Source organism: Haliotis rubra, unplaced genomic scaffold (assembly GCF_003918875.1).
Source record: "Haliotis rubra isolate DU_JTF1 unplaced genomic scaffold, ASM391887v1 Scf1406, whole genome shotgun sequence".
NCBI lineage: Eukaryota > Metazoa > Mollusca > Gastropoda > Lepetellida > Haliotidae > Haliotis > Haliotis rubra.
The window spans coordinates 74,292-97,906 of NW_025765344.1; the positions used below are offsets into that span (position 1 = coordinate 74,292).

General features: G+C 43.2%; 2 protein-coding genes across 4 annotated transcripts; one reads left to right on the forward strand and one right to left on the reverse strand.

Annotated features, from left to right (window-relative positions):
* Positions 1 to 2,254: 2,254 nt before the first annotated feature.
* LOC124268946 (galactoside alpha-(1,2)-fucosyltransferase 2-like) lies at positions 2,255 to 3,295 on the forward strand. The gene has a single exon (XM_046703971.1). The coding sequence runs from the start codon at positions 2,255 to 2,257 to the stop codon at positions 3,293 to 3,295; it is 1,041 nt and encodes a 346-aa protein (XP_046559927.1).
* A 5,858-nt stretch (positions 3,296 to 9,153) lies between these two features.
* LOC124268944 (galactoside alpha-(1,2)-fucosyltransferase 2-like) lies at positions 9,154 to 18,047 on the reverse strand. Of its 3 annotated transcripts, XM_046703970.1 has the most exons (3): positions 17,826 to 18,047; positions 12,172 to 12,320; positions 9,154 to 10,698 (listed from the first exon to the last, which is right to left on the reverse strand). In XM_046703970.1, exon 3 carries the CDS (start codon positions 10,655 to 10,657, stop codon positions 9,560 to 9,562), a length of 1,098 nt encoding a protein of 365 aa, XP_046559926.1. In that variant the 5' UTR covers positions 10,658 to 10,698; positions 12,172 to 12,320; positions 17,826 to 18,047; the 3' UTR covers positions 9,154 to 9,559. The 3 variants fall into 3 exon arrangements, with proteins under 3 accessions (XP_046559926.1, XP_046559924.1, XP_046559925.1); XM_046703968.1 differs by lacking the exon at positions 12,172 to 12,320; XM_046703969.1 differs by lacking the exon at positions 17,826 to 18,047 and having other exon boundaries at positions 12,172 to 12,362.
* Between the last annotated feature and the right edge of the window lie 5,568 nt (positions 18,048 to 23,615).

The following is a 23,615-nucleotide window of genomic DNA, read 5'->3' on the forward strand; positions in this document are numbered from 1 at the left end:
TCTTACACGACAGGGAAGTCCGAGAAGACGAATGACCGTGATGACGGTGTCCTAATTCGTCTGGCTAGACGCAGTCCCATGACCCATACCGAAAAATAGTGATTGGGATTCCGACCCTACACCATTAATATCATTATTTGGTGGTCTGAGGGCACGTGGTCCGATCAGATGTCCGATTCTCACAGACAGGATGCTTCAGGATGGCAAGGATGTCTGAAGGGTGCTGGGTTTACCTAGTGGTCACGCCGAAGACAAGCCTCGACGGCCGGCTGAGTACAGCGTGTTTTAAGCCCATTTCTCGTGCCCCTCAGGCGGCAAGTGTATTGTCACTAAGTTTGCTGTTTTCTTTTGATCAGAGTAAAATATGTAGCAGTTACCAGTATAACACGCAAAATTTGGGATTTCAAAGCATACACCACTACGTTGTGTTCCTACTCATCAAATCAAAAGGTGGTGGTGCTTGATTATTGCTCATGCAAATATCAGAAGGAACGTGGTCGTGCGTGACAACGGTATAGGTCTATATTCGTTTGGATACGACCCTCCAGCTTGCAAGGATCGGCGTGAGGATCACAGTGACTGGCCACCAGGTCCTGCAAACTGATGACCGGCGGCGACGCGACAGCCGGTGTGTAAATCGTGCACGGAACCCCTCAAGGGATTCAAATTGTCAATACCCAGGCAGTATTTTGTCACGATGCAAATCTGTACACCTGATCAAGTTGCATAACGAAAACGACTCTCTGATATCGACCATGATACTTGGCGCACATAGTGCTTTAGGGCCGTTCTGAAAAGCTGGTGCCATCATTATTACATACACACACAGGTAAATACTGCATACACATGAAGGTAAACATGCTCAACAAATATCTAAAATCATCAACTCAGGTTTTGATAGACAGCTCTTTTACCACTTCTACTTGTACCGACTCCAACCGACCGCCTCCGTGGTGTAGTGGTTTGAGCGTCCGCCCGGAGAGCGGAAGATCGCGGGTTCGATCCCCGACCGCGTCAGACTGACTGACTGACTGAGTTTGGTGTTACGCCGCTTTTAGCAATATTCCAGCAACATCACGGCGGGGGACACCAGAAATGGGCTTCACACATTGTGCCCATGTGAGGATTCGAACCCGGGTCTTGGGCGTGACGAGCCAACGCTTTAACCATTAGGCTACCCAACTGCCCCGACCGCGTCAGACCAAAAAGACATTAAAATATGGTACTTGTTGGTCCCTGCCTGGCGCTCGGCATTAAGGGGTACAACACGGACTGGTTGGCTCGGAGTCAGTATAATGTGTCTGAGTGGGGTAGTCATGCTTGGCTGCGGCGTGGAATCTCAGTGGGCTAGCACTATAAAACCAGCTTCAGTCTGGGCTAGTACAAGCAGCCGCACCTACACACACACACGCATGCACGTCGTCATATGAGCGAAATATTCTCCAGCGCGACGTAAAACTCAATTTCACCTGACCTCACCTCACCGACCCCAACCAGTCTGGTGCTGGCTCATTATGCTTGCTGTGTTTCTCATAGATGTCTGCCTATTTTATGACTGAACTATTAGCGAATGTGAAATACATGTCAGAGTGGGTGAATGAGCGGGCTTAATTTAACCCTTATATTTATGGGTGCTTGTGTCTGACACATGAAAGGATGCCTATTTGTGTGACATATGCTTGTGTGCCGATGACATACTCCCGTCTCCCCACCCCTGTGATATATAGAGAATCTAACCCTTTTGTCTTCTGATCAAGGCTTGCCGAGGATATTTTTACTTTAATCAACGAGTGTTGATATATTTGATATCAGAAGACAAAAAGGGTGAGATTTATCATCCAAAATCATTCTTCATCGGTTATCAGTAAAATAATGAATTTATATGAATACATAACTGCCATTAGGCTTCTTGAGCAGGGATTCCAGTGAGGTCATAGCATTGTGACGTCATCAACTTTGTTACGCCATAGCATTGTCTGCTGTGTTCTTAGTGACGTCAAAGCATTGTGAGGTCATTAACTGACGATGCAATGGCATTATGACAATTCAATTGTTGCGATATTTACAATGTAGATATCGCTTGTAGATATCGCTTGATCTCTCTAAATTAATGTGTGCCTTTCATTAATATTATCCATTTCTGCAGATTCCTGTTTAAGAATGATCAATGTTGTATTTGTAATGTCTTTTCTATGATATAGAGGTACTTCTCTACATCCTCCTGCTTCACACCTCTGGATACGTGTATGTGGTAATGCACAGGGCGACGTGTCTGTGTTACCAGCGATTGAAAGACTTGGATCCTCATAGAACCCCCATCCACAACATTACGCAGATCATCGCAGGTGAATCGAGATCTCCCAACGTATACCACAACGTCCACTCCACCCTTGTTGCAACCACACCAACGAGGTCCCAGCTCGTCTCCACCTGCAAAGACCCTTTTCTCAGTGAATTCAAGAAAAGTCAAATCTACCTCTGCAACAAAGTGCGTGGCAGGTTAGGTAACCAGATGTTCGCATATGCATCTGCGTACGGCGTTGCCAAACGCCACAACAGAACAGTTGTCATAGAAACATCTCGTCCCCTAAATAGAATATTCAGCCTGAAAGCTGAGTTGATTGATGATTTCTGCGTCTGTGATGATGTCAAGAACGTTCAGCCAAGATGGGGCTGTCGGTTTGATGCAAGCTTCTTCAAAAAATCTTTCCCACAAAGAGTCAATGTCCGTTTGAATGGATATCTACAGTCTTGGATGTACTTCCGGCACATGGAGGACGATATCCGGAGGCAGTTCACCTTTACCGACTCCTATAGGAAGGCCGCAAGGGAGATAATCGAAAAGACAATAACTGCTGGTGGGCGGAAGGCAACGACTGTCATAGCTGTCCACATTCGAAGAGGTGACATCACAGCAGAACCTCGATATGTCAGATATGGATACAAAGTTCCAAATGACAAATATTTCTTCAAAGCGTTTGCCTTTTTCCGTGAAAAGGTATCGGATCCTGTGTTTCTTCTTTTCTCCGACAATTTCGAATGGACGAAGCGGCACTTGACCGGAAATGACGTAATCTATATGGAAGGCCACAATGCCACGACTGACATGGCGTTGATGATAGAATGCAATCACACCATCATGTCGGTCGGGTCGTTTGGCTGGTGGGCCGCCTACTTGGCGGGAGGTACCACCATATATTACCGACATCCTGCCTGGGACGGAAGTGAACTCCGAAAGGAGTTCTCCAAGAACTACTCTGATTATTTTATGCCTGAATGGATTGGGATGGAGTAGTAAGAAAAATAGTGAAACTCAATAATGCCAGGCAGGTTAATACTGAGTTTATTAACACCTTGGGTTTCCATTTTGTATAATAATTTGGTAAACAGTTGGGACATGAATTTGGAGCAAGCACATCAGTGCCACACATGCAAGGTATAGTATTCCTGAGGATGGAACAGTAGTCGGAAAACGCAACTTGGCTAACGTCATAACGTGTCATAACGTGTCATAACGTGGCTTGAAGGCACAATGTCACACCACATTTCTCTAAAAATACATAATGAATTTCTCCCAGTGACACTAACTATCAGACCTCAGGGAAGCTACCATATAATTTATTCCGAAGACAAAATACGAATTTAGTTTACAGTATTAAATTAATTAGTTCGAACGAATTAATGCAACGCTACATTAAATCGACTCTTGCGCCATCTACCGGTCGAACATTATTTCAAGCGAACCCATAGAATTATGTCCCTTGGGGCGCTCTTTACGAATATTTTACGCACAATTTGTGATTGAGTCCAATTCGGCAAACACTGACAACTCCGCGTGCGACAGTTTTCGATGTATGGAGCAACCGTTTACATTTCATAAATGGTTATTTGTTTGGAAGCCGCTGGCGTCGAAATTTCAGTTTTCGATTTCAGACAAGTCGTAAGGGATAATAAGTCTTTTATTGCATCAATAGGAAGCAAAAGTGAGTGCATATGCCCCAATATATAAAATATAGGCCAAATTTTGTCGGAAATGTGTGATATTGTGCCTTTAAGTCTATAAAAGATGTCACCAATAAATATGGGTAGGTACTAAGTACAATGTCTGGCCCGACATCATTACAGGGGTAATGCATATGAGATAAAGATAAAATGGATGTTTCAAAAGAAGCATACGTATGCGGACATAGCTTCATTGTATGGAGTAGGACGTGATGATTACACGACACCGTAAGATTGTATTGAACTACAGTCGAATAATATAATATTGACTGGATGTATATCGTCGACGACGATCAACATCTGTCTTCCAGACATACAGATAATGTATACAACCCTTACTTCACAGAATACAAAGGGTTTCAGCCAACGGTATAGAAATGTATCAGGCTGAACGATGACATAGTGGAAACTACAACAAAACAGCACCAGTCCAACACGAAACGTATTAATTGATAGAGCGGAAAGATATAAGTCTTTATGAAAATTCAATAATTCTTACAGCGAAATGTAGACTAAACTATAGACTCTCTGTTAACGTAAGATGCCAGTTTCGTTAATAATTACACGTTGATCGGAGGATATATACTGAGTCAAAAAAGAAACTTCACAAAATGTAATTTGAAAAATAATGAATAATTTTTCTCTGATGATACATCTATGTATCCGAAACGGGATCCCTATCTGTCGACTCTAGAAAAACGTTAGCAAAACCCACTCAAACCCATCCATTAGTCGTGCAAATGACGTTAGTGCCAAATCAGGTTTTGCACGTGCAGTCGATCACGTGATCTTCGCATCGAAGTTTTCGTCATATGCACGTGTTTGCATTGGCCTCAAGAATTGAAAAAACACTTTTAAACCACAGTTCTAACGGTACTTGAAATGCCACGATTGTCAAATGTGCAACGTGAACGTGCCGTTGGCATGTTGCAAGCGGGAATATCAGTTATTGACGTCGCAAGAGTAATGGGATACAGCCGTCGTACTGTGTATGACTTGCGAGGTCGTCTACAACAAACTGGCACCACTTCTGATCGCCCAAGGTCGGGTCGTCCACGTGTGACGTCACGAGCAGAAGACCGTCAAATCGTCCTAAGTCACCTACGTGACAGATTTCTGCCGGCTACACGAACCAGGGCTGAGATGTTTAGAGGTCGACTGTCCTCACAGACCATTCGAAATCGGTTGCGGGCTGCCAATCTCCATTCTCGACGACCATATCGTGGGCCAATATTGACGCCGTTTCATCAACGTCAACGTCTGCTGTGGGCCCAACGTCACCTCCGATGGACCCAGAGAGACTGGAATCGAGTCGTCTTTAGCGATGAATCCAGGTTAACCCTAAGATTCGCGGACGGCAGGCATAGAGTCTGGAGACGACGTCGTGAACGGTATGCCCAATGTTGTGTACAGGACGTCGACAGTTTCGGGGGCGGAAGTTGCATGGTGTGGGGTGCTTTCTGTGGGAACAACCGTTCCAGACTTCTGGTCATCCATGGAAACCTCACAGCTGCTGCTTACCGCGACCAGGTGCTCACCCCTGAACTCGTTCCTTTCATGGCGGCTCATGGCCCAGGTCTACAGTTCCAGCATGATAATGCTCGGCCGCATACCGCGATGTTGACACGAAATTTCCTTCAAAACGCTGGAATCAACGTCATGGACTGGCCATCGAGGTCCCCTGACCTTAATCCAATGGAGCACGTTTGGGATGCTCTTTCGAGAAGGCTTCGTGGTCTTAGGAACCAACCTCAGAATTTGCAGGAACTTGGCGCTGCCTTGCAAGAGAAATGGCGCAGAATCCCCAACCACGTGTTCACAAGCATCAGGCAGTCGATGAGGAGACGTTGTTTGGCAGTGGTGAATGCGCGGGGCGGCCATACACGATATTGAACTGAGAAATTTCGCATTTTTTATTCTTGTGACTTGACATTTTGTATACCCATGTTTTGGAACGGCGGTGTAGCCTAATGGAACTGATTATGGCACTGTCAGTGTATCGAGTACATCACACAGATCTCAGCAATGAAATAATAACAATTTAACCATCTTACCATCTCTTGTTCTTTTATAGTGCCCTGAAGTTTCTTTTTTGACTCAGTATATTTTGGAAGAATCGATATACTGTTATTTACTTTCTGCTTCCACACAGAGCCAAGTAGATATATATTTAATGAATCTTAAATGAGACACCATTCATTACAAATTGTAATAAAATATGATAGTCCTTTTTTAGGAAAATGAGAGTCTTGAAAAGCAACTACTGTACACGAATACCGTTCACAAATAGGACTATTGAGCGGACGCTCTCCAACAATGTTCACGTACAGCTCTACCCGTGAAGATCCGGGTTAGATTGATCTTCAGTAACCCCTGCTTGTCGTAAGAGGCGACTAATGGGATTGGGTGGACAGGCTCGCTGACTTGGTCGACATATTTCATCGGTTCCCAGTTGCGCAGATCGATGATCATGCTGTTGATCACTGTATTGTCTGGTCCAGTCTTGATTATTAACAGACTGCGGCCATATAGCTGAAGTATTTGTGAATGTGGCGTAGAACTAAACTCACTGACGTACTCACGTACAGCTCACTCCCCTAAAGGTTTCAACTGACAAGGCCCCTCCACCCCCCACCCCCTCCAGTATATACGCACGTACATATTGGGTTGACATTATAGTCCGTTGGCCCCAAAAGCGGACCGATGAATTGCAATCGAAAACTCGAAAACTACTTTACATATAATACTCAATGAAACACTGATCATAATCAAAACATCAGACCAACTCTTGTAATTTTTGTATGTCCTGAAAATGAAAAAGGTTGTTTAACAAACTATCATTTAACTTTTGACACAGCTCACTATTTGTTACGAGGGAAGGGAGCAGAGAGAGGAACAGCCAGGTGTACGTGGAGCACGTGCACAAGTGACGACTAAGTTAGTGTTTCATTTACCTGTGCTGTGCCGTCTCCATCCTTTCTCGCAGCCCCCATCCCCCTCCCTTTTGAAAATGACTAAAGACCACATTGAAGTTGGCGGAGCCAAGGTAGGCTTCAAGGCGTTCGATCCCCCCTTTGGAAATTTCAGGATCCGCCTATGTTATGAGTTGCATATGTTCCTTGACGTCACGAACCAGCTTCACGTGGGAAAATATTTGTGACTTGAGGACCATACCCTACAGCCGAGTTGTTGTCGGATCAGTATGATCAACATGGAAACGAAGAGTTATCTCTCTTGTCAGCGTGTAGATGGCTACCATCAAGACGAACGTGTAAGACAGCTTATAGTAAACATAACGCTCGTAAAACATCATCCCTTGGCTTCATACTGATTGTCCTCACGCCCGCGTACGTTTGCAACCTCTCTTCTTGGAGTGAGTGAGTGAGTACGGTTTTACTCCGCTTTTAGCGATATTCCAGCAATATCACCGCGGGGGACACCAGAGTGAGTGAGTTTAGTTTTACGCTGCTTTTAGCAATATTCCAGCAATATCACGGCGGGAGCACCAGGAATGGGCTTCACATAGTGTACCCATGTGGGAAATCTAACCTGGGTCTTCGGCGTGATGAGCGGACGCTTTACCCACTGGAATACCCCACCGCCCCTGCAGAGAGGTCGAAACAATATTTCAATGTAATAACAGATCTGTTCAATTTGCGTAATCAAGGAAGTGGTCAGAATTATATTAATTATCGATGGATTGGATTAAAATGACGACTCTCCTGGAGATGAAAGTTAACGGTTGACGTTCTCTTCGACTGGAGGGAACTTGAAACTCGATCACGTTTGTACCGAATCTATGATAACAAGAAAAGTCTTTAAAAACTGCAACGTTGGAGGCGCCTGAGTAAATTAGGAAATTTAGTGAGACAGACGTGACGTGATATGATTTGTGTGTGTGTGTGAAGCTGATCAGGATGACCTTAGAGAGTTGCTTCTATTATATTAGAGATCGGTACGCGCATCGCAAATACGGTACTCTCATCTCCAGTATATGACATTTCATATCAAAGGTCTTGGTCACGTCTGCCCGTGTCTCAGCTAAGATATATACATAGCGCTCACTTACACGAACGCTATCACCCACCTCTGTTGGCCGCAATGGAGGAAATCCTTTGTCGCACCCGTTACGATTATTGCGCTCCCGTTACGATTATTGCGCACGAAACACGTATATGATTGACTTCTTTGTACTCATACCTACAAGTGCGCCCTATTGTCATTATCAAATCCAGAGGTTAATATTTGCAAACCATTAAACATCTCAGTCGATCTCTCGCATGTCAGCGGCATCATTTGAATCACGTGACCTGTGACGTGTGTGGGATTCCCTCCCTAAAATCGTAACACACAATGGCCATAACGAGGTAAATCTAATCAGTGCTACTAAAATGGAATGGATTTTCCGATTATGAAATTCGAAATTATCCGGTATGATACATATATACATTTATCAAAACTGTGTTCCACATGAGATAATGCTTGTGTGAGATCAAACGATATATCCTAGGAGATATCATTTTGACAGTAGATTTTGTACAATGCCCTGACAATGCTATGACGTCATGAACTTGATGACGTCACAAAGGGCGCAATGACATCGCTGCACTGCAAGTCTAATGGTAGTACCATGTTCAGAGATGTACATTTTTCATTGAAAACTAATGATGAGTGATATTTGATGATAAACAGAATCTCACCCTCGATTTTACTGATATCAATTATATCAACACTCATTGATAAAAGTAAAAATATCCTCGGCAAGCCTCGGATGTTTGCAACTTTACCAACACCTGGGTGAGATTCTCTATACTTACGCTGTGTAAACATTTGTAAATTTGAACATTTAGATCTTTCCCCGCCTAAGGAAAATTTCATGTTTCCAACCCCATAAACTTCGAACAAAGTCGGAAATTTCAGCACCAATTGCAGTTAAAAGAAATGCATTGGAAATATTCTATGATCACGCATCTGCTGGGGTACCTGTTTTGTAATTCATGCTTGGAAATACCTGAAAATCCGGTCATAGCACATATGAACGAGACGCTTGTGCAAACGAAAATACACGATGAGCGTATGTTTCAAAGGTATGAAATATAAATGTATGAAATATATGCCCGAAGTTGGGAAATATCTGCAAATATAAGCATATCCGGTCATGACATGTATTTCCTACAAGTTTTGCCTTTCCTGTGTTACAGCCAATTGTCACCTCATCGCAACGATTCACATTTCATACTGTGTATGGTTTTATGTCGCTTTTTGCCAAAAATCATACGAAATGTGCTCACGCTTCGTAGCCATGTGGGAATCGAACAGAAGAGCTTTTGGGCCATTTAGTTCACCACAACAGCAAGTGTTACACTACATATGAACATTGATGTACCCATAGTACAAGGAGATTTACCACAATTGATGAACTCCCAGCCCAACACAATTATAACGTGGGAATGGGGAATATAATCATACTATGTATACACTTCATATATATCAGCATTTGAGTGACGACAGTGAAACAGGGCGGAGACTGCCGTCAGAGATGGCCTAATGGAAGTCACTACATCCCGACCCAGGAGGGTGGGAAGAAGTCTTTATAGTCGGCCGAGAAGTGTCTCCGGAGTCCAGACTGCTCGAGGGCTGGCCACTGATAGTACACAACCTCACCCCCGGCCAGGAACCCCGCCCACCAACTGAATGACCCCACAGTAGACAAACTGTGGTCACAGCTCACCAACACCGCCATGTCAACGTCAAACGTGTTCCCTTCCACGTAAAAAACGTCATCGCCAACAAGATGCTTTTTGGTCCACGTCATATCATTCGAACACACAATGAACAACGTGTTGGGATATTTGTCTCGGTAATACTTAGAGGCATTTCCTAAGTATTCTGGCGTTGCAACCGTAAAACCAAATTTATGTTTAACCATATCGCCCCGTCTCACATGGACGCCCACCAACACGGGGCGGGTGTCCTTCACAGTCACATTCCGTTTATGGAACGTGTTTATAGCACCGTTTATAATGCCCATTGCTTTGTCATTGATTTCCTTCTTGAAGGTGAATTGTTTCTTGATTGAGTCCTGAACATGCTCGAAGTACTTGTAGGATTGTAAATAGCTTCCAAGGCATACGTTCTCTCCTTTGGCTATGTGCATGAGGCTCTCTTCGAATGCACAGGCCTGCCTTGGACCCAGTCCTTTCGTCCCTCTAATAACACATTCAAAATCATCCACTAACTGGACATTAAGATTAAAATAGTCTTTCAACAAAAAGCCCGTGTCCATAATGAGTGTTCTGTTATTGTAGGTTGCTATTCCATAAGAGGATGCATAGACAAACATTATGTTGCCGAATCTTCCTAGAGGCCTTGAGCACAAGTAGTTCTGCTTCTTCAGGTACTCTTCCCGGAAGCGGTTTTTGCACACTGCCTGCATTGACCGTGAAGTGGTTAACACTGGCTGAGTGGTCGTTGTTGTAGGGATGTTTCCACTGGGAATGGCTGAAACTGCTAGTAGTTTGGTACGGGCTATGGCCGCTCTTTTCGCGGTCTGATTCGTGCTAAGCTTTGCAGGATGGGGTGGAGTGAAGGTCAAGGATGAGCCGTTGATGTAAATGTGGAGGACGTGTAGCTCACTCCTCCACTGGTACGCCATGAACGTCGTGAATCCACAAAATACAACCAGCGACAGGACATCTGAAACAGACATATGGAAGTCATGAAGACATGGGCGTATTTCATCCTGAAACACGTATATTTTAACAGAAGGCTGGTGTGCCCTGCCACTGTGTGTGTGAATCCAGTAGAAACATTGGGTTTATACAGGTATCGGTTATAATGGGAGCTAAGCATGTTTCTGAGTGTGTGAGGATTGTTTCTAGTAATACTGCAGACGCCAGAAATATGATTCTCAGTTTGCATCAATATGGAGAATTTAATGTAGAACGAACCCTTTCACCACGAGTCTGCCCAACAATCCCATATTTAGTATGGACACACAGGGGGTAAATCCTGTCTATGCTCAACCGGAAGTTGGTCGTCATGAACTACAGTTCGTTTGAGTCAGAAACGGACCGATGAATTGCAAATTTTATCATTGTACAAAATTGCCAAATAACTATAAATAGTACACGTGTTTATCATTTACTAATACCCAACAGCTTTCTTATATTTGAAAATTTTCCTGACTCCACCAAAAAGTTGTTTAAGAAACTATCATAATTGAAAACGCAAAAGATGTAAATCAGTCTGATGTATATATACTATCCCCAAAAAGTAGGGGATGTTCCATTTCACATGCATTGTTCTAGTAAATACAAATGATTATCAAGTAAAGTATTATCTACCCTTTGAGAGTAATCATTTTCCGTAAAATTATCGCCCAAACACAGCACTGACATGCCCACAATATGCACGTGATAACTGTGATGATCATGGGCGTTGAACCTGACATTTGCACAATGTTAGATGTGACGTTTCTCGTCATTAACAGAGGAAACTGGAATGAGCAAACATCAATTTGGTTGTTTTAGAACTCTGTTAACAACTTTGAGACATGCGCAGATTTTCTCAAGATGACAGGTTATGTGCCCTTGGCATGCTACAGGTCGGCACAACACAGACCCTTGTGGCACGAAGTTTGAACGTTTCACAGTCCGTTATCGGTAGATTATGGTCCAGATACCCCGACACATAATCTGTCAACGACAGACACTGCTCAGGTAGACCAAGGGCAACAACTGCGGCTCAGGGTAGATTTATCCGTACTACAGCCTTAAGAAATCGTCTCATAACAGCCAATCAGATTAGAGATCGACTGCAAGCAGGTGCTGGTGTTAGAGTGAGTGACCAGACCATCAGAAATCAACTGTACAGTGGTCAATTACACGCACGGCGTCCTCGTGTCATCCCCTGCTTGAGAGATGGTCACATTAGGGCAAGAAGTCTTTAGTGTTAAGAACGCCAAAGCTGGGATTATCGACGTTGGAACAATGTAATGTTCTCTGATGAGTCCAGATTCGTGTTAGACTTCGTTGATAGACGCAACGGGGTTTGGCGTAGACCTAACGAACGTTTCCACGATGTCAGCGTCATTAGGCATGATCGTTTTGGAAGGGGGGTCAGTAATGGTGTGGGGTGGCATCACTGCGGCTGGAAGAACGGACTTACATGTTGTTGCTGGACGTGTCACAGGTCAGTACTAACGAGACATCATCCTGGCAGCCCATGTTGTGCCATTTGCTCGACGCCATGGCCGCCGTTTCATCTTCCAAGATGACAACGCCAGATGTCACAGGGCTAGGATTGTCACTGAATACCTCCAACAGCAGAATATCACCAGATTACCATGGCCAGCCTTAAGTCCACTACCGATCTTATCTAAGATCAATCTTAGCAAGTTACGCCAATTTTACAATCGTCATAGCTAGAAGTTACACCCGTTCCACTAACCGATCTTAGGCCGATCGTAGCCGGTTCCGATCTTACGATCCGATCCAAGCTTAGATCGAGACTCTTTCGTGCGAGAGATAGGGGAATGCGAGGCACGAGTTATTTCCCTTTGCATAGTCTAGCAAATGATAGAAAGTAGTTTACGAACCAACTGAGTGAGTGAGTGAGTGCGTTTAGATTTACCCCGCACTCAGCAATAGTCAAGCTATATCGCGGCGGTCTGTAAATAACCTAGCTAATTAAGATGCATAGCGTTCACTTAGTGAACGCTATGTATCTTAGCTATAAATAATCGAGTCTGGACCAGACAATCCAGTGATCAACAACATGAGCATCGATCTGCGCAGTTGGGAACCGATGACATGTGTCAACCAAGTCAGCGAGCCTGACCACCCGATCCCGTTAGTGGCCTCTTACGACAAGCATGGGTTACTGAAGTTCAATATTCTAACCCGGGCCTTCATGGGTGTTTTTCCAACCAAGTGTAAACGTGGAGAAAAAAACTAGAGCAAAATATTAGGGTAGTGAGCACCTTGGTTTCAGGTGCAAGTGTGTGTGAACACTGCTGGGTATCAGGTATAATATAATAATAATAAATGCATATTTATAGTGCGCCTATTCCACATCCTGGGGCATGCTCAAAGCGCTATGTACAGATAATTTACACGACAGTACTTACAGCCGAAATTATAAGTAATATACTGAGAACAGGTTTTAAGTCTGGACTTAAAAAATGTCAATTGTGTTAGAGCTTTTATTATGTCTTTGGATCCCCCACCAAATAAACGCACGTGAAATCAAACATATTTGTATCTTTTTGTTTCAGAACATTGTTCACTTCATGACCCTCCCTATTCTTAACCATGACGTTGCAATATTGTTGTACAAATGTGTTACACCGACTCACTCGGTTGTGTTCCCATGACGACAGTGGTCAGACTGGCCTGACATTTGTAAGGCTTCACTGCACTGTGTGTTTACATCACAGAAATATACAAATTTGTACCACGCCTGAGTGTCGGTTCCTTTGATCTTACCCGTGGTGTATGTGCTGGAAGACAACAGTTTTGTCTTGAAGGCAGATTTCGTCTGCCATTGGCTCCTAAAAGCCACGCCCCACGGCAAGAGGACTGAACTCAACATTGTTCAACATTGTACACAATTTATGTCAGTCAAGGTTTGCAACAAGGAAATGTAACTTCTACAGTTTTAATGGTTTCAAATGAATTTACAAGCTGAAATTGACCAACTCTTTTATTTATGAGAACGAAAGTCCCCCACCATTAGAGTGTCTACATCGTACTCATTCACTCTTTGTGAAAGACTGAGCTGGGAAAGTCCCTCAAATGCATGAAATTCATTTTCCATGACTGATGCAATCTGTGAGAGTGTGAAGTCGTCTATGTCCTCGTCCCACACTACATGTGCACTCATTTTGGCAACTAGACTGAGAATGAAACGGTCGTTAAAACTTTAAAATTTTCCCGCTTCCCATACATAATAGGCGTGGTACAAGTCAGTTAGCTCATCCAATCCTCGATCTGTGCTCGCATACACCACAGTTTTGCCGGAGTTGATTGACAGGTGAAATGCTCGCTCTTATTTTTCACATAGAATAGGAAAGCCACCATTTTGGTTTCTCTACGATTGATTTTAGCTATCCTAAGTTGGTCATGAGCAACTTAGACTTTGGATCTTAACTTTACGATTGACTTGGGTAAGATCGGTTAGTGGAACGGTAAGCCGATCGTAACGTCCCGCTAAGATTGGGATTTTAGGGGTTTACGATTGGCGTAGGGCTAAGATCGGTTAGTGGAACGGCACCCTGGGTAAGATCGAGACTCTTTGGTGAGAGATAGAGAAATGCCAGGAATGAGTTATCTCCTTTGCATAGTCTATCTTGGACAGCGCTTACGGCGACGTAAACAACGACCCACTACTCTCCAAGAACTTGCCGCTGCATTGCAAGAAGAGTGGAATAATGTCAAACAAAATGACTTGCTACGCCTCATAAGGAGTATGCCACGTCGGATCCGTGCTTGTTTGGCCAACAGAGGGGGATTTACCCATTATTTACTTGGTTTTTACCATATGGTAAATCTGCAGATGGACCCTTGGTGTAGTTTGACCCATGCCACACGATGCCCTTGTTTCTTTGGCATTATGAAATGTATGGAATATAATTTCATATGGTCCCTTAACAGTTCTTCATCATTTGTTCCGTTCTCGTTTTCACACGTTGCCTCTCATCAGCCATCAACATCCGATATCCCCTACTTGTTTTGATAGTATATCTACTTAAAACCCAGTAATCCCAGATGTAAATAAGTCTGATGTATATATCTACTAAAAACCGAGTTATAAATCAGCCTCATGTATGTATCTACTTAACACTCAGTAATCCTAGGTGTAAATCAGTCTGATGTATATATCTACTTAAAACCCAGTAATCCCAGGTGTAAATCGGCCTGATGTATATATCTACTTAAAACCCAGTAATCCCAGGTGTAAATCAGTCTGATGTATGTATATACTTAAAACCCAGTTATAAATCAGCCTGATGTATATATCTACCTATATATCCAGTAATACCAGGTGTAAATCAGCCTGATGTATATATCTACTTAAAACCCAGTTATAAATCAGCCTGATGTATGTATCTACTTAACACTCAGTAATACCAGGTGTAAATCAGCCTGATGTATATATCTACTTAAAACCCAGTAATACCAGGGTGCCGTTCCACTAACCGATCTTAGCCCTATGCCAATCGTAAACCCCTAAAATCCCAATCTTAGCGGGACGCTACGATCGGCATACCGTTCCACTAGCCAATCACACCTAAGTCAATCGTAAAGTTAAGATTCAAAGTCTAAGTTGCTCATGACCAACTTAGGATAGCTAAAATCAATCGTAGAGAAACCAAAATGGTGGCTTTCCTATTCTATGTGAAAAATAAGAGCGAGCAATTTCACCGTGAGCGTCCCCTAAAATCCCCCATGAAATGAATTTGTATATTTCTGTGATGTAAACAAACACTGCACTGAAGCCCTACAAATGTCAGGCCAGTCTGACCACTGTCGTCATGGGAACACAACCGAGCGAGTCGGTGTAACACATTTGTACAACAATATTGCAACGTCATGGTTAAGAATAGGGACGGGCCATGAAGTGAACAATGTTCTGAAACAAAAAGATGCAAATATATGCGCTTATTTGGTGGGGATTCTAAAGGCAGGCCGCGTGTTATTCAAAACCACTGACAGATTCTACATAAGTTATAGAGGGTGCCTCGTCACGCCTTGTTTATTCTGATTGACAAGGTTCAGGCACATATTAAAAGCTCTGACACAATTGACATTTTTAAAGTCCAGACTTAAAACCTGTTCTCAGTATATTACTTATAATCTCGGCTGTAAATACTCTCGTGTAAATTTTCTGTACATAGGGCTTTGAGCATGCCCAAGGATGTGGAATAGGCGCACTATGAATATGCATTTATTATTATTATATTATACCTGATATCCAGCGTTCACACGCACTTGCACCTGAAACCAAGGTGCTCACTACCCTAATATTTTGCTCTAGGTTTTTTCTCCACGTTTACACTTTGTTGGAAAAATACCCATGAAGGCCCGGGTTAGAATATTGAACTTAAATAACCCATGCTTGTCGTAAGAGGCCATTAACGGGATCGGGTGGTCAGGCTCGCTGACTTGGTTGACACATGTCATCGGTTCCCAACTGCGCAGATCGATGCTCATGCTGTTGATCACTGGATTGTCTGGTCCAGACTCGATTATTTATAGCTAAGATACATAGCGTTCATGCATCTGAGCTAGATTATTTACAGACCGCCGCCATACAGCTGGACTATTGCTGAGTGCGGCGTAAATCTAAACTCACTCACTCACTCACTCAGTTGGTTCGTAAACTACTTCCATCATTTGCTAGACTATGCAAAGGGAGATAACTCGTGCCTCGCATTCCCCTATCTCTCGCACGAAAGAGTCTCGATCTAAGCTTGGATCGGATCGTAAGATCGGGACCGGCTACGATCGGCCTAAGATCGGGTAGTGGAACGGGTGTAACTTTTAGCTAAGACGATTGTAAAATTGGCGTAACTTGCTAAGATTGATCTTAGATAAGATCGGTTAGTGGAACGGCACCCAGGTGTAAATCAGCCTGATGTATATATCTACTTAAAACCCAGTAATACCAGGTGTAAATCAGCCTGATGTATATATCTACTTAAAACCCAGTAATACCAGGTGTAAATCAGCCTGATGTATATATCTACTTAAAACCCAGTTATAAATCAGCCTGATGTATATATCTACTTAGAACCCAGTAATACCAGGTGTAAATCAGCCTGATGTATATATCTACTGAAAACCCAGTAATACCAGGTGTAAATCAGCCTGATGTATATATCTACTTAAAACCCAGTAATCCCAGGTGTAAATCAGCCTGATGTATGTATCTATACCTAACATTCAGTAATCCTAGGTGTAAATCAGTCTGATATATATATCTCCTTAAAACCAAGTAATCCCAGGTGTAAGTCAGCCTGATGTATGTATCTACTTAAAACCCAGTAATACCAGGTGTAAATCAGCCTGATGTATATATCTACTTAAAACCCAGTAATACCAGGTGTAAATCAACCTGATGTATGTATCTACTTAAAACCCAGTAATACCAGGTGTAAATCAACCTGATGTATATATCTACTTAAAACCCAGTAATACCAGGTGTAAATCAACCTGATGTATATATCTACTTAAAACCCAGTAATACCAGGTGTAAATCAGTCTGATGTATATATCTACTTAAAACCCAGTAATACCAGGTGTAAATCGGTCTGATGTATATATCTACTTAAAACCCAGTAATACCAGGTGTAAATCAACCTGATGTATATATATCTACTTAAAACCCAGTAATCCTTGGTGTAAATCAGCCTGATGTATATATCTACTTAACACTCAGTAATCTCCGGTGTAAATCAGTCTGATGTATATATCTACTTAAAACCCAGTAATACCAGGTGAAAATCAACCTGATGTATATATCTACTTAAAACCCAGTAATACCAGGTGTAAATCAGCCTGATGTATATATCTACCTAAACCCAGTTATACCAGGTGTAAATCAGTCTGATGTATATATGTACCTAAAACCCAGTAATGCCAGGTGTAAATCAGCCTGATTATCGAAACCTATTTCTGTTGCCCATCCTCGATGTTTATCCCTCACTTTGTCTCCATTACGTTACCCCCATTCCTCCCCCGCGTCTTGCGTCATCACCCTCCAACCCATCAAATAACACGTCACTATTAATCTCATATGAAAGCATGTAAATCACTTACTTCTCGTTGAGAGAACGTTGCACCTGCTGTGTCTTGTCGTCATCTGTGAATGCTACACTGTCTGCTATGTTTGTTTGTGAAAGCTGTGCACCTTCTCTCGTTTGTTGTCATCTGTGAATGCTGCACTTGATGGTGTGTGGGGTTCACTCAGGAGGCAATGGCAATACATGGTTGGCTGTCTGAAGGGTAGGTTACTCTGTGGCGCAGTCTGGCAGGCGCTGAAATAACTTAACAGCCACATGAATAATAAGTGACGAACGCTTTTTATCTCATAACATCATATTTTGATGACGGCAACACAAAAGAAATAGGGAAATATTGTGTCAGGAGGTATAAATGTGCAGCCCTACACGCCCTTGGTGAAAATGGACGCGTCCGGTCGTTCCTCGTTCAGTGCACGGACTTCTGCTGATCGCGCGTGCAGAGTTTCTTTTTCGACTCCACAAAATACCGTTCTTAATACATCCTGGAAGAATACAAGTCCTGCGTCGAAGAATGCACATGTATGTATGAAAAAAAAAACCCCAAAGAACAATAAAAAGATACTTTTCATAACGGATGGATACTCTTTCTCCGTCACGCTTCACCTGACAGTTGGCAGCTTCTGTTGTTTTCATCGGGTCACAATGCTCCAATTAACACACCCGTGTACATCCGGGTTACAACCCATGCTTGTCGTAAGAAGCAACTGACGGGATCGAGTGGTCAGGCTCGCGGACTTCGCTGATGCATGCCATGGTATCCCTGTCGAGTAGATTGATGCTTATAACGTTGATCACTGGATTGTCCTGTCCAAATTCGATTGTTTACATGCCGCCACAATATAGCTGGAATATTGCTGAGTGCGGCGCAAAACAACAAACAAAAGCCAACCAACACAGGTAAACCAACTTCCACCTTGTGCGACGCATGCATGTGTGTGAGTTGCGTCTCACTGCGCGTATTGTGACGAGGTGAAAATGCATCCCTCAAAAATTAGAAAATTAAAACAAATCTATTATTTCGAGTCGTACTTAGTTTCGTGACTGAGTTGATGTTGTCTTTACTTGTGAATCACTGCTGTGCAGTTTACAGTAATTCTCCGATCACGAAATAAACCTGAAGTCATGAACAATGTGGTCTGGCGGTCTCAAGTAAATTGAAACCTTGTATGTGGACATGTGACCACTCACTCTTGGTCCCCGAGCAGCCTCGCGCCCAAGAGAAGGACAGGGTAATGTCTTGACTCACCACGAAGCCACGGAAAGAACTACTATTTTTCTCATTAAATGCATTCTATTAAACTTGACCTTTGACCTTACCAAAATATTTTTGTGAATGAGTGAGTAGCCGTTGTTCTAATAATGAGCTTGCATTGAATTCGTTTTGCAGCTTCACCACGTTAATAAGTCCACAACAATGTGCAACAAAATATTTAATGTTCTCAATATAAATAACATCTGATAAAAGAATTCAATAGGCACCGCTATTGTCTGTCAACACATAGTCAATTGTCTGTCTCGTATATACACACAGTTAACTGTATACATACAGACAAATTCCTGTCTCAAGACACACAGACAAATGTCACTTATTCCCATGAACCATTTATCTGTTGTCTCATATACACATACGAGTATATGTTCCCAGTGTGTACACAGTACACAGACCATTTCATACACATATAGTTAATGAAGTTCTTATAAGTTGGACGAACATGAACACATGGCACGTTTGATAGATAACAACTTCTTTTTATTCTTTGCATGACGTTTCAGAGTTAATTCTATCTCCTTCATCATTCATCTGATGAGAAAGCAAGAATATACACGTTCTATAGTCGTCATATAAAGAATAAAAAGAAGATGTTATCCCTGGAACATGTCACGTATTGATATGGTCAATGGCCTGTCTCATATAAACATAGCTTTCATACCTTAGCTTCCATATGTTAACATGGGACTATAGCACTGTCGGAAATAGAAAAAAAACGGTATTTTCTCATTTATCTCTACAATTTATGTAGTTGATATGTGAAAGTGTGAAATATCTGTTAAACTAAGTTCGACCTAACTACAGTCTCAGTGGTAGAGAGATAGGAAACGGAGAAAAAGGACTTTACTGAAGGGGAAATTAGTGCAGAAATGAGCAATGCGGGTTTTTTCTAAGTCCAAAAAGACTTATTTGGAACAGACCATGGCTTTATGCAAATTAGTGTGCGACGATATTGTATTACAAAGGATACTTTTTAAATGCCCAATTTGAAATTAGAGGTAGATTCATTTTAAACGATAACTGACGTCGAAAATAATAACTTTTATGCCGAAACTATTAAGGATGTAGCTACCATGCAGTCTCACTGTCACTATAAAGTGAAACAGATAGGAGGGGTCGCCTCAAAAGAAAAACCTGGGGTCGGGCTTCGGGATAGAGATATCAGCTAAGATAAGATAATCCTTTAGGGCAATTATACTGGGCAGGTACACGGCACGTCATAACAATTTACAAATAATATCCAGTCCTGTCGATCTTCGGGTGGTCATGCCACCTGTATACTACGATGCGTTTCTATGGTTTTCGGGTATCATACTCTCTTACATATCTCAACATAAACTTTATGAAAGAAAGACACGTAAGATGTTAATCAGTAGATGAGACATAGTCAACACACATGGACAAAGCACCAAATATATTTGAGATGACCCCTTGTGCCTGTAGGCAGCACGTGCATTCCATGCCAGGTGAGTCGACGGTCCGTCGTCATACCTGGCTGAGCGACCTAATTGCCATCTATAGTCTGATCTATTGTTTTGAGCAGCTATTCGTATTTTTCTAAGTTTTGCCCGATTTAATGAGTAAACATGCTTTTCTGGACATCGTATTACGCATCCAACTGAACGCCCAGTTAGGCCGAAGTGGGTTATTTCGACATATGCTATTTGCAATTGTGTAAATTTTAGGGATACAGAGTAACAGCCTAAAACAGTTTTTTTCTATTTCCGACAGTACTATAGTTTCTTGATTGAGTTATTGATGTCCTTCCTCGTGCTAACATGGGACATGACTTATTGATGTCCTTCCTTGTGCTAACATGAGACATTACTCAGTAATGAGTTTTTACAAAGAAAGTTTACAATTTTACAAAATATGATATGGTGCAGTCTACACACATGAGGCCCTGGGCTCGGAGGGGTAGCTGAAGAACATACAGATCATAACGGACCTGATACAACATGTCTCAAGGACGGAAGAAATCACTTTGCTTCCGAAATCCGGAATGTAACTATTTGCTCTTTCTTCATCAACTGACTACATAATTATCGGAATGAGCACCACGGATTGGAGGGTATCAATTTTTATCTTCCGTGCAGCCCTTTCTCCTTTACTAAGAAACAAACTAACGAACAAATACGGAGCATTGGCATTGTAAGACATAAGGTGATTCCACGGTTTGAAAGACGGTGTTGTATAATCATGAACCACCGATCTGGTAGCTGTATGTATAAACTCCACCTGTATGTTTGTTTCAGTATACTGACTGACTGACTGAGTTTGGTTTTACGCCGCTTTTAGCAATATTCCAGCAATATCACGGCAGGGGACACCAGAAATGGGCTTTACACATTGTACCCATGTGGGGATTCGAACCCGGGTCTTCGGCGTGACGAGCCAACGCTTTAACCACGAGGCTACCCCACCGCCCCTGTTTCAATATAAGGCACAGTGACAGTGTGTGCTGTGCCCAATAAGACGTGAAATAACAATGTGGGTCTAATGTCGCTACAAGGCACCAAGGGGCGTTGGGGTAGTCTAGTGGTTAAAGCGTTGGCTCGTCACGCCGAAGACCTGGGTTTGAATGCCCACGTGGGTACAATGAGTGAAGCCCATTTCTGGTGTCCCCCGCAGTGATATTGCTGGAATAGTGCTAAAAGCGGCGTAAAACCAAACTCACTCAGTCAGTACAAAGCACCACAATAACACGATGCAGTATCTTTTTCTGCTACTCCCGTATCGTCTCATTATCAGGTGCATCGACAAAGGTGCACGGTAACGTAGCCCCTCGTCCCTATAAACCCATCAGCAAGTCAACACATGCTGCGGTCACCTGGAATTATGCGAGTCACCCAATCCTGGCCTAGTCATGCCCACTCGTACATAAAGCCACTTAAGAGTCCTTTCATTGAAACAGGACAGAGATGCCGATACAGATGTATAATATCATGTGAGTTACTACATCCCGATCCATGAGGGTGGGAAGAAGTCTGTGTAATTGGCCGAGAAGGCTCTCCGGAGTCCAGACTTCTCGAAGGCTGGCCACTGATAGTACACAACCTCTCCCCAGCCAGGAAGCCCGCCCACCAACTGAATGACCCGACAGTAGTCAAACTGTGGTCACAGCTCACCAACACCGCCATGTCAACGTCAAACGTGTTTCCTTCCACGTAAAAAACGTCATCGCCAACAAAATGCTTTTTGGTCCACGTCATACCATTCGAACACACAATGAACAACGTGTTGGGGTATTTGTCTCGGTAATATTGAGAGGCATTTCCTAAGTATTCTGGCGTTGCAACCGCATAACCAAATTTATTTTTAACCATATCGCCCCGTCTCACATGGACGCCAACCAACACGGGGCGGGTGTCCTTCACAGTCACATTCCGTTTATGGAACGTGTTTATAGCACCATTTATAATGCCCATTGCTTTGTCATTGATTTCCTTCTTGAAGGTGAATTGTTTCTTGATTGAGTCCTGAACATGCTCGAAGTACTTGTAGGATTGTAAATAGCTTCCAAGGCATACGTTCTCTCCTTTGGCTATGTGCATGAGGCTCTCTTCGAAGGCACAGGCCTGGAAATACCCTGTAGTATTGTGACTCTTGTTTAGCATAGCAGCAGAGGGTTGATAAAGGTTCGACAGTGAGCTGTTGACAAATATGTGGTAGACTTGAAGCTCGTTTCGCCACTGGTAAGCCATGAGGATCGTGAAGACAGCAAACACAATCAGTACCAGGAAATCTGAAACAGAAACAAGAAAATGAAGTACCACTTCCTCATGCCCATGCTTGATAAGTAATAGTAATAGTAATAGTCCGCTTATATGGCGCTCATATCCAGGCACATTGCCTGCTCACGGCGCTAGGTACATTGCTATCCCCGGTCATAGGACACTGTCGTACTTTCCGATACTTTTTCAAGTCCCTGGGGATCATACAGCCATGCTGCTTGTTAGGCGCAATGAACCTAACACTCACATTTCCAGCACATCCTCACGGGTACCCATTTTACAGCTGGGTGAACTGAGACAATGTAGATCTAAGTATCTTGTCCAAGGATACTACGCAAATATGCCCACCTCGGGACCCGAACCTAAGTGCCTCCACCGGGAATCGAACCCGGGCCTAGTGTGATAGGCAAACGCCTTACCACGGCACTACTGCGCTCCAAGAAGGACGGTAGATGGCTACAAAGAGTACTTCATCCCCAGCATCATCACTGTAGCACCGTATACAACTCTTTCTGACAAGGTGGAAATAATTCTATTGTATGACCGTGTCACTTTCCAGTGAGTGAGTGAGTGGGTGGGTTGGTGAGTGGGTGAGCGGGTTAGTGGGTGAGCGGGTGAGTGGGTGAGCGGGTTAGTGGGTGAGCGGGTGAGTGGGTGAGTGGGTGAGTGGGTGAGTGGGTGAGTGGGTGAGTGGGTGAGTGGGTGAGTGGGTGAGTGGGTGAGTGGGTGAGTGGGTGAGCAGGTGAGTGAGTGAGCAATAATGAGCATGCATCTGCAGCTTCACCACGTTAATAAGTCCACA

Coding starts and splice junctions, on each gene's coding strand:
- LOC124268946 (XM_046703971.1), top strand. CDS start 2,255: ATGCACAGGGCGACGTGTCTGTGTTACCAGCGATTGAAAGACTTGGAT.
- LOC124268944 (XM_046703968.1), bottom strand. CDS start 17,868: ATGACGACAAGACACAGCAGGTGCAACGTTCTCTCAACGAGAA. Junction 10,699..17,825: donor CAACGTTCTCTCAACGAGAA/GTAAGTGATTTA, acceptor TGTCTGTTTCAG/ATGTCCTGTCGCTGGTTGTA.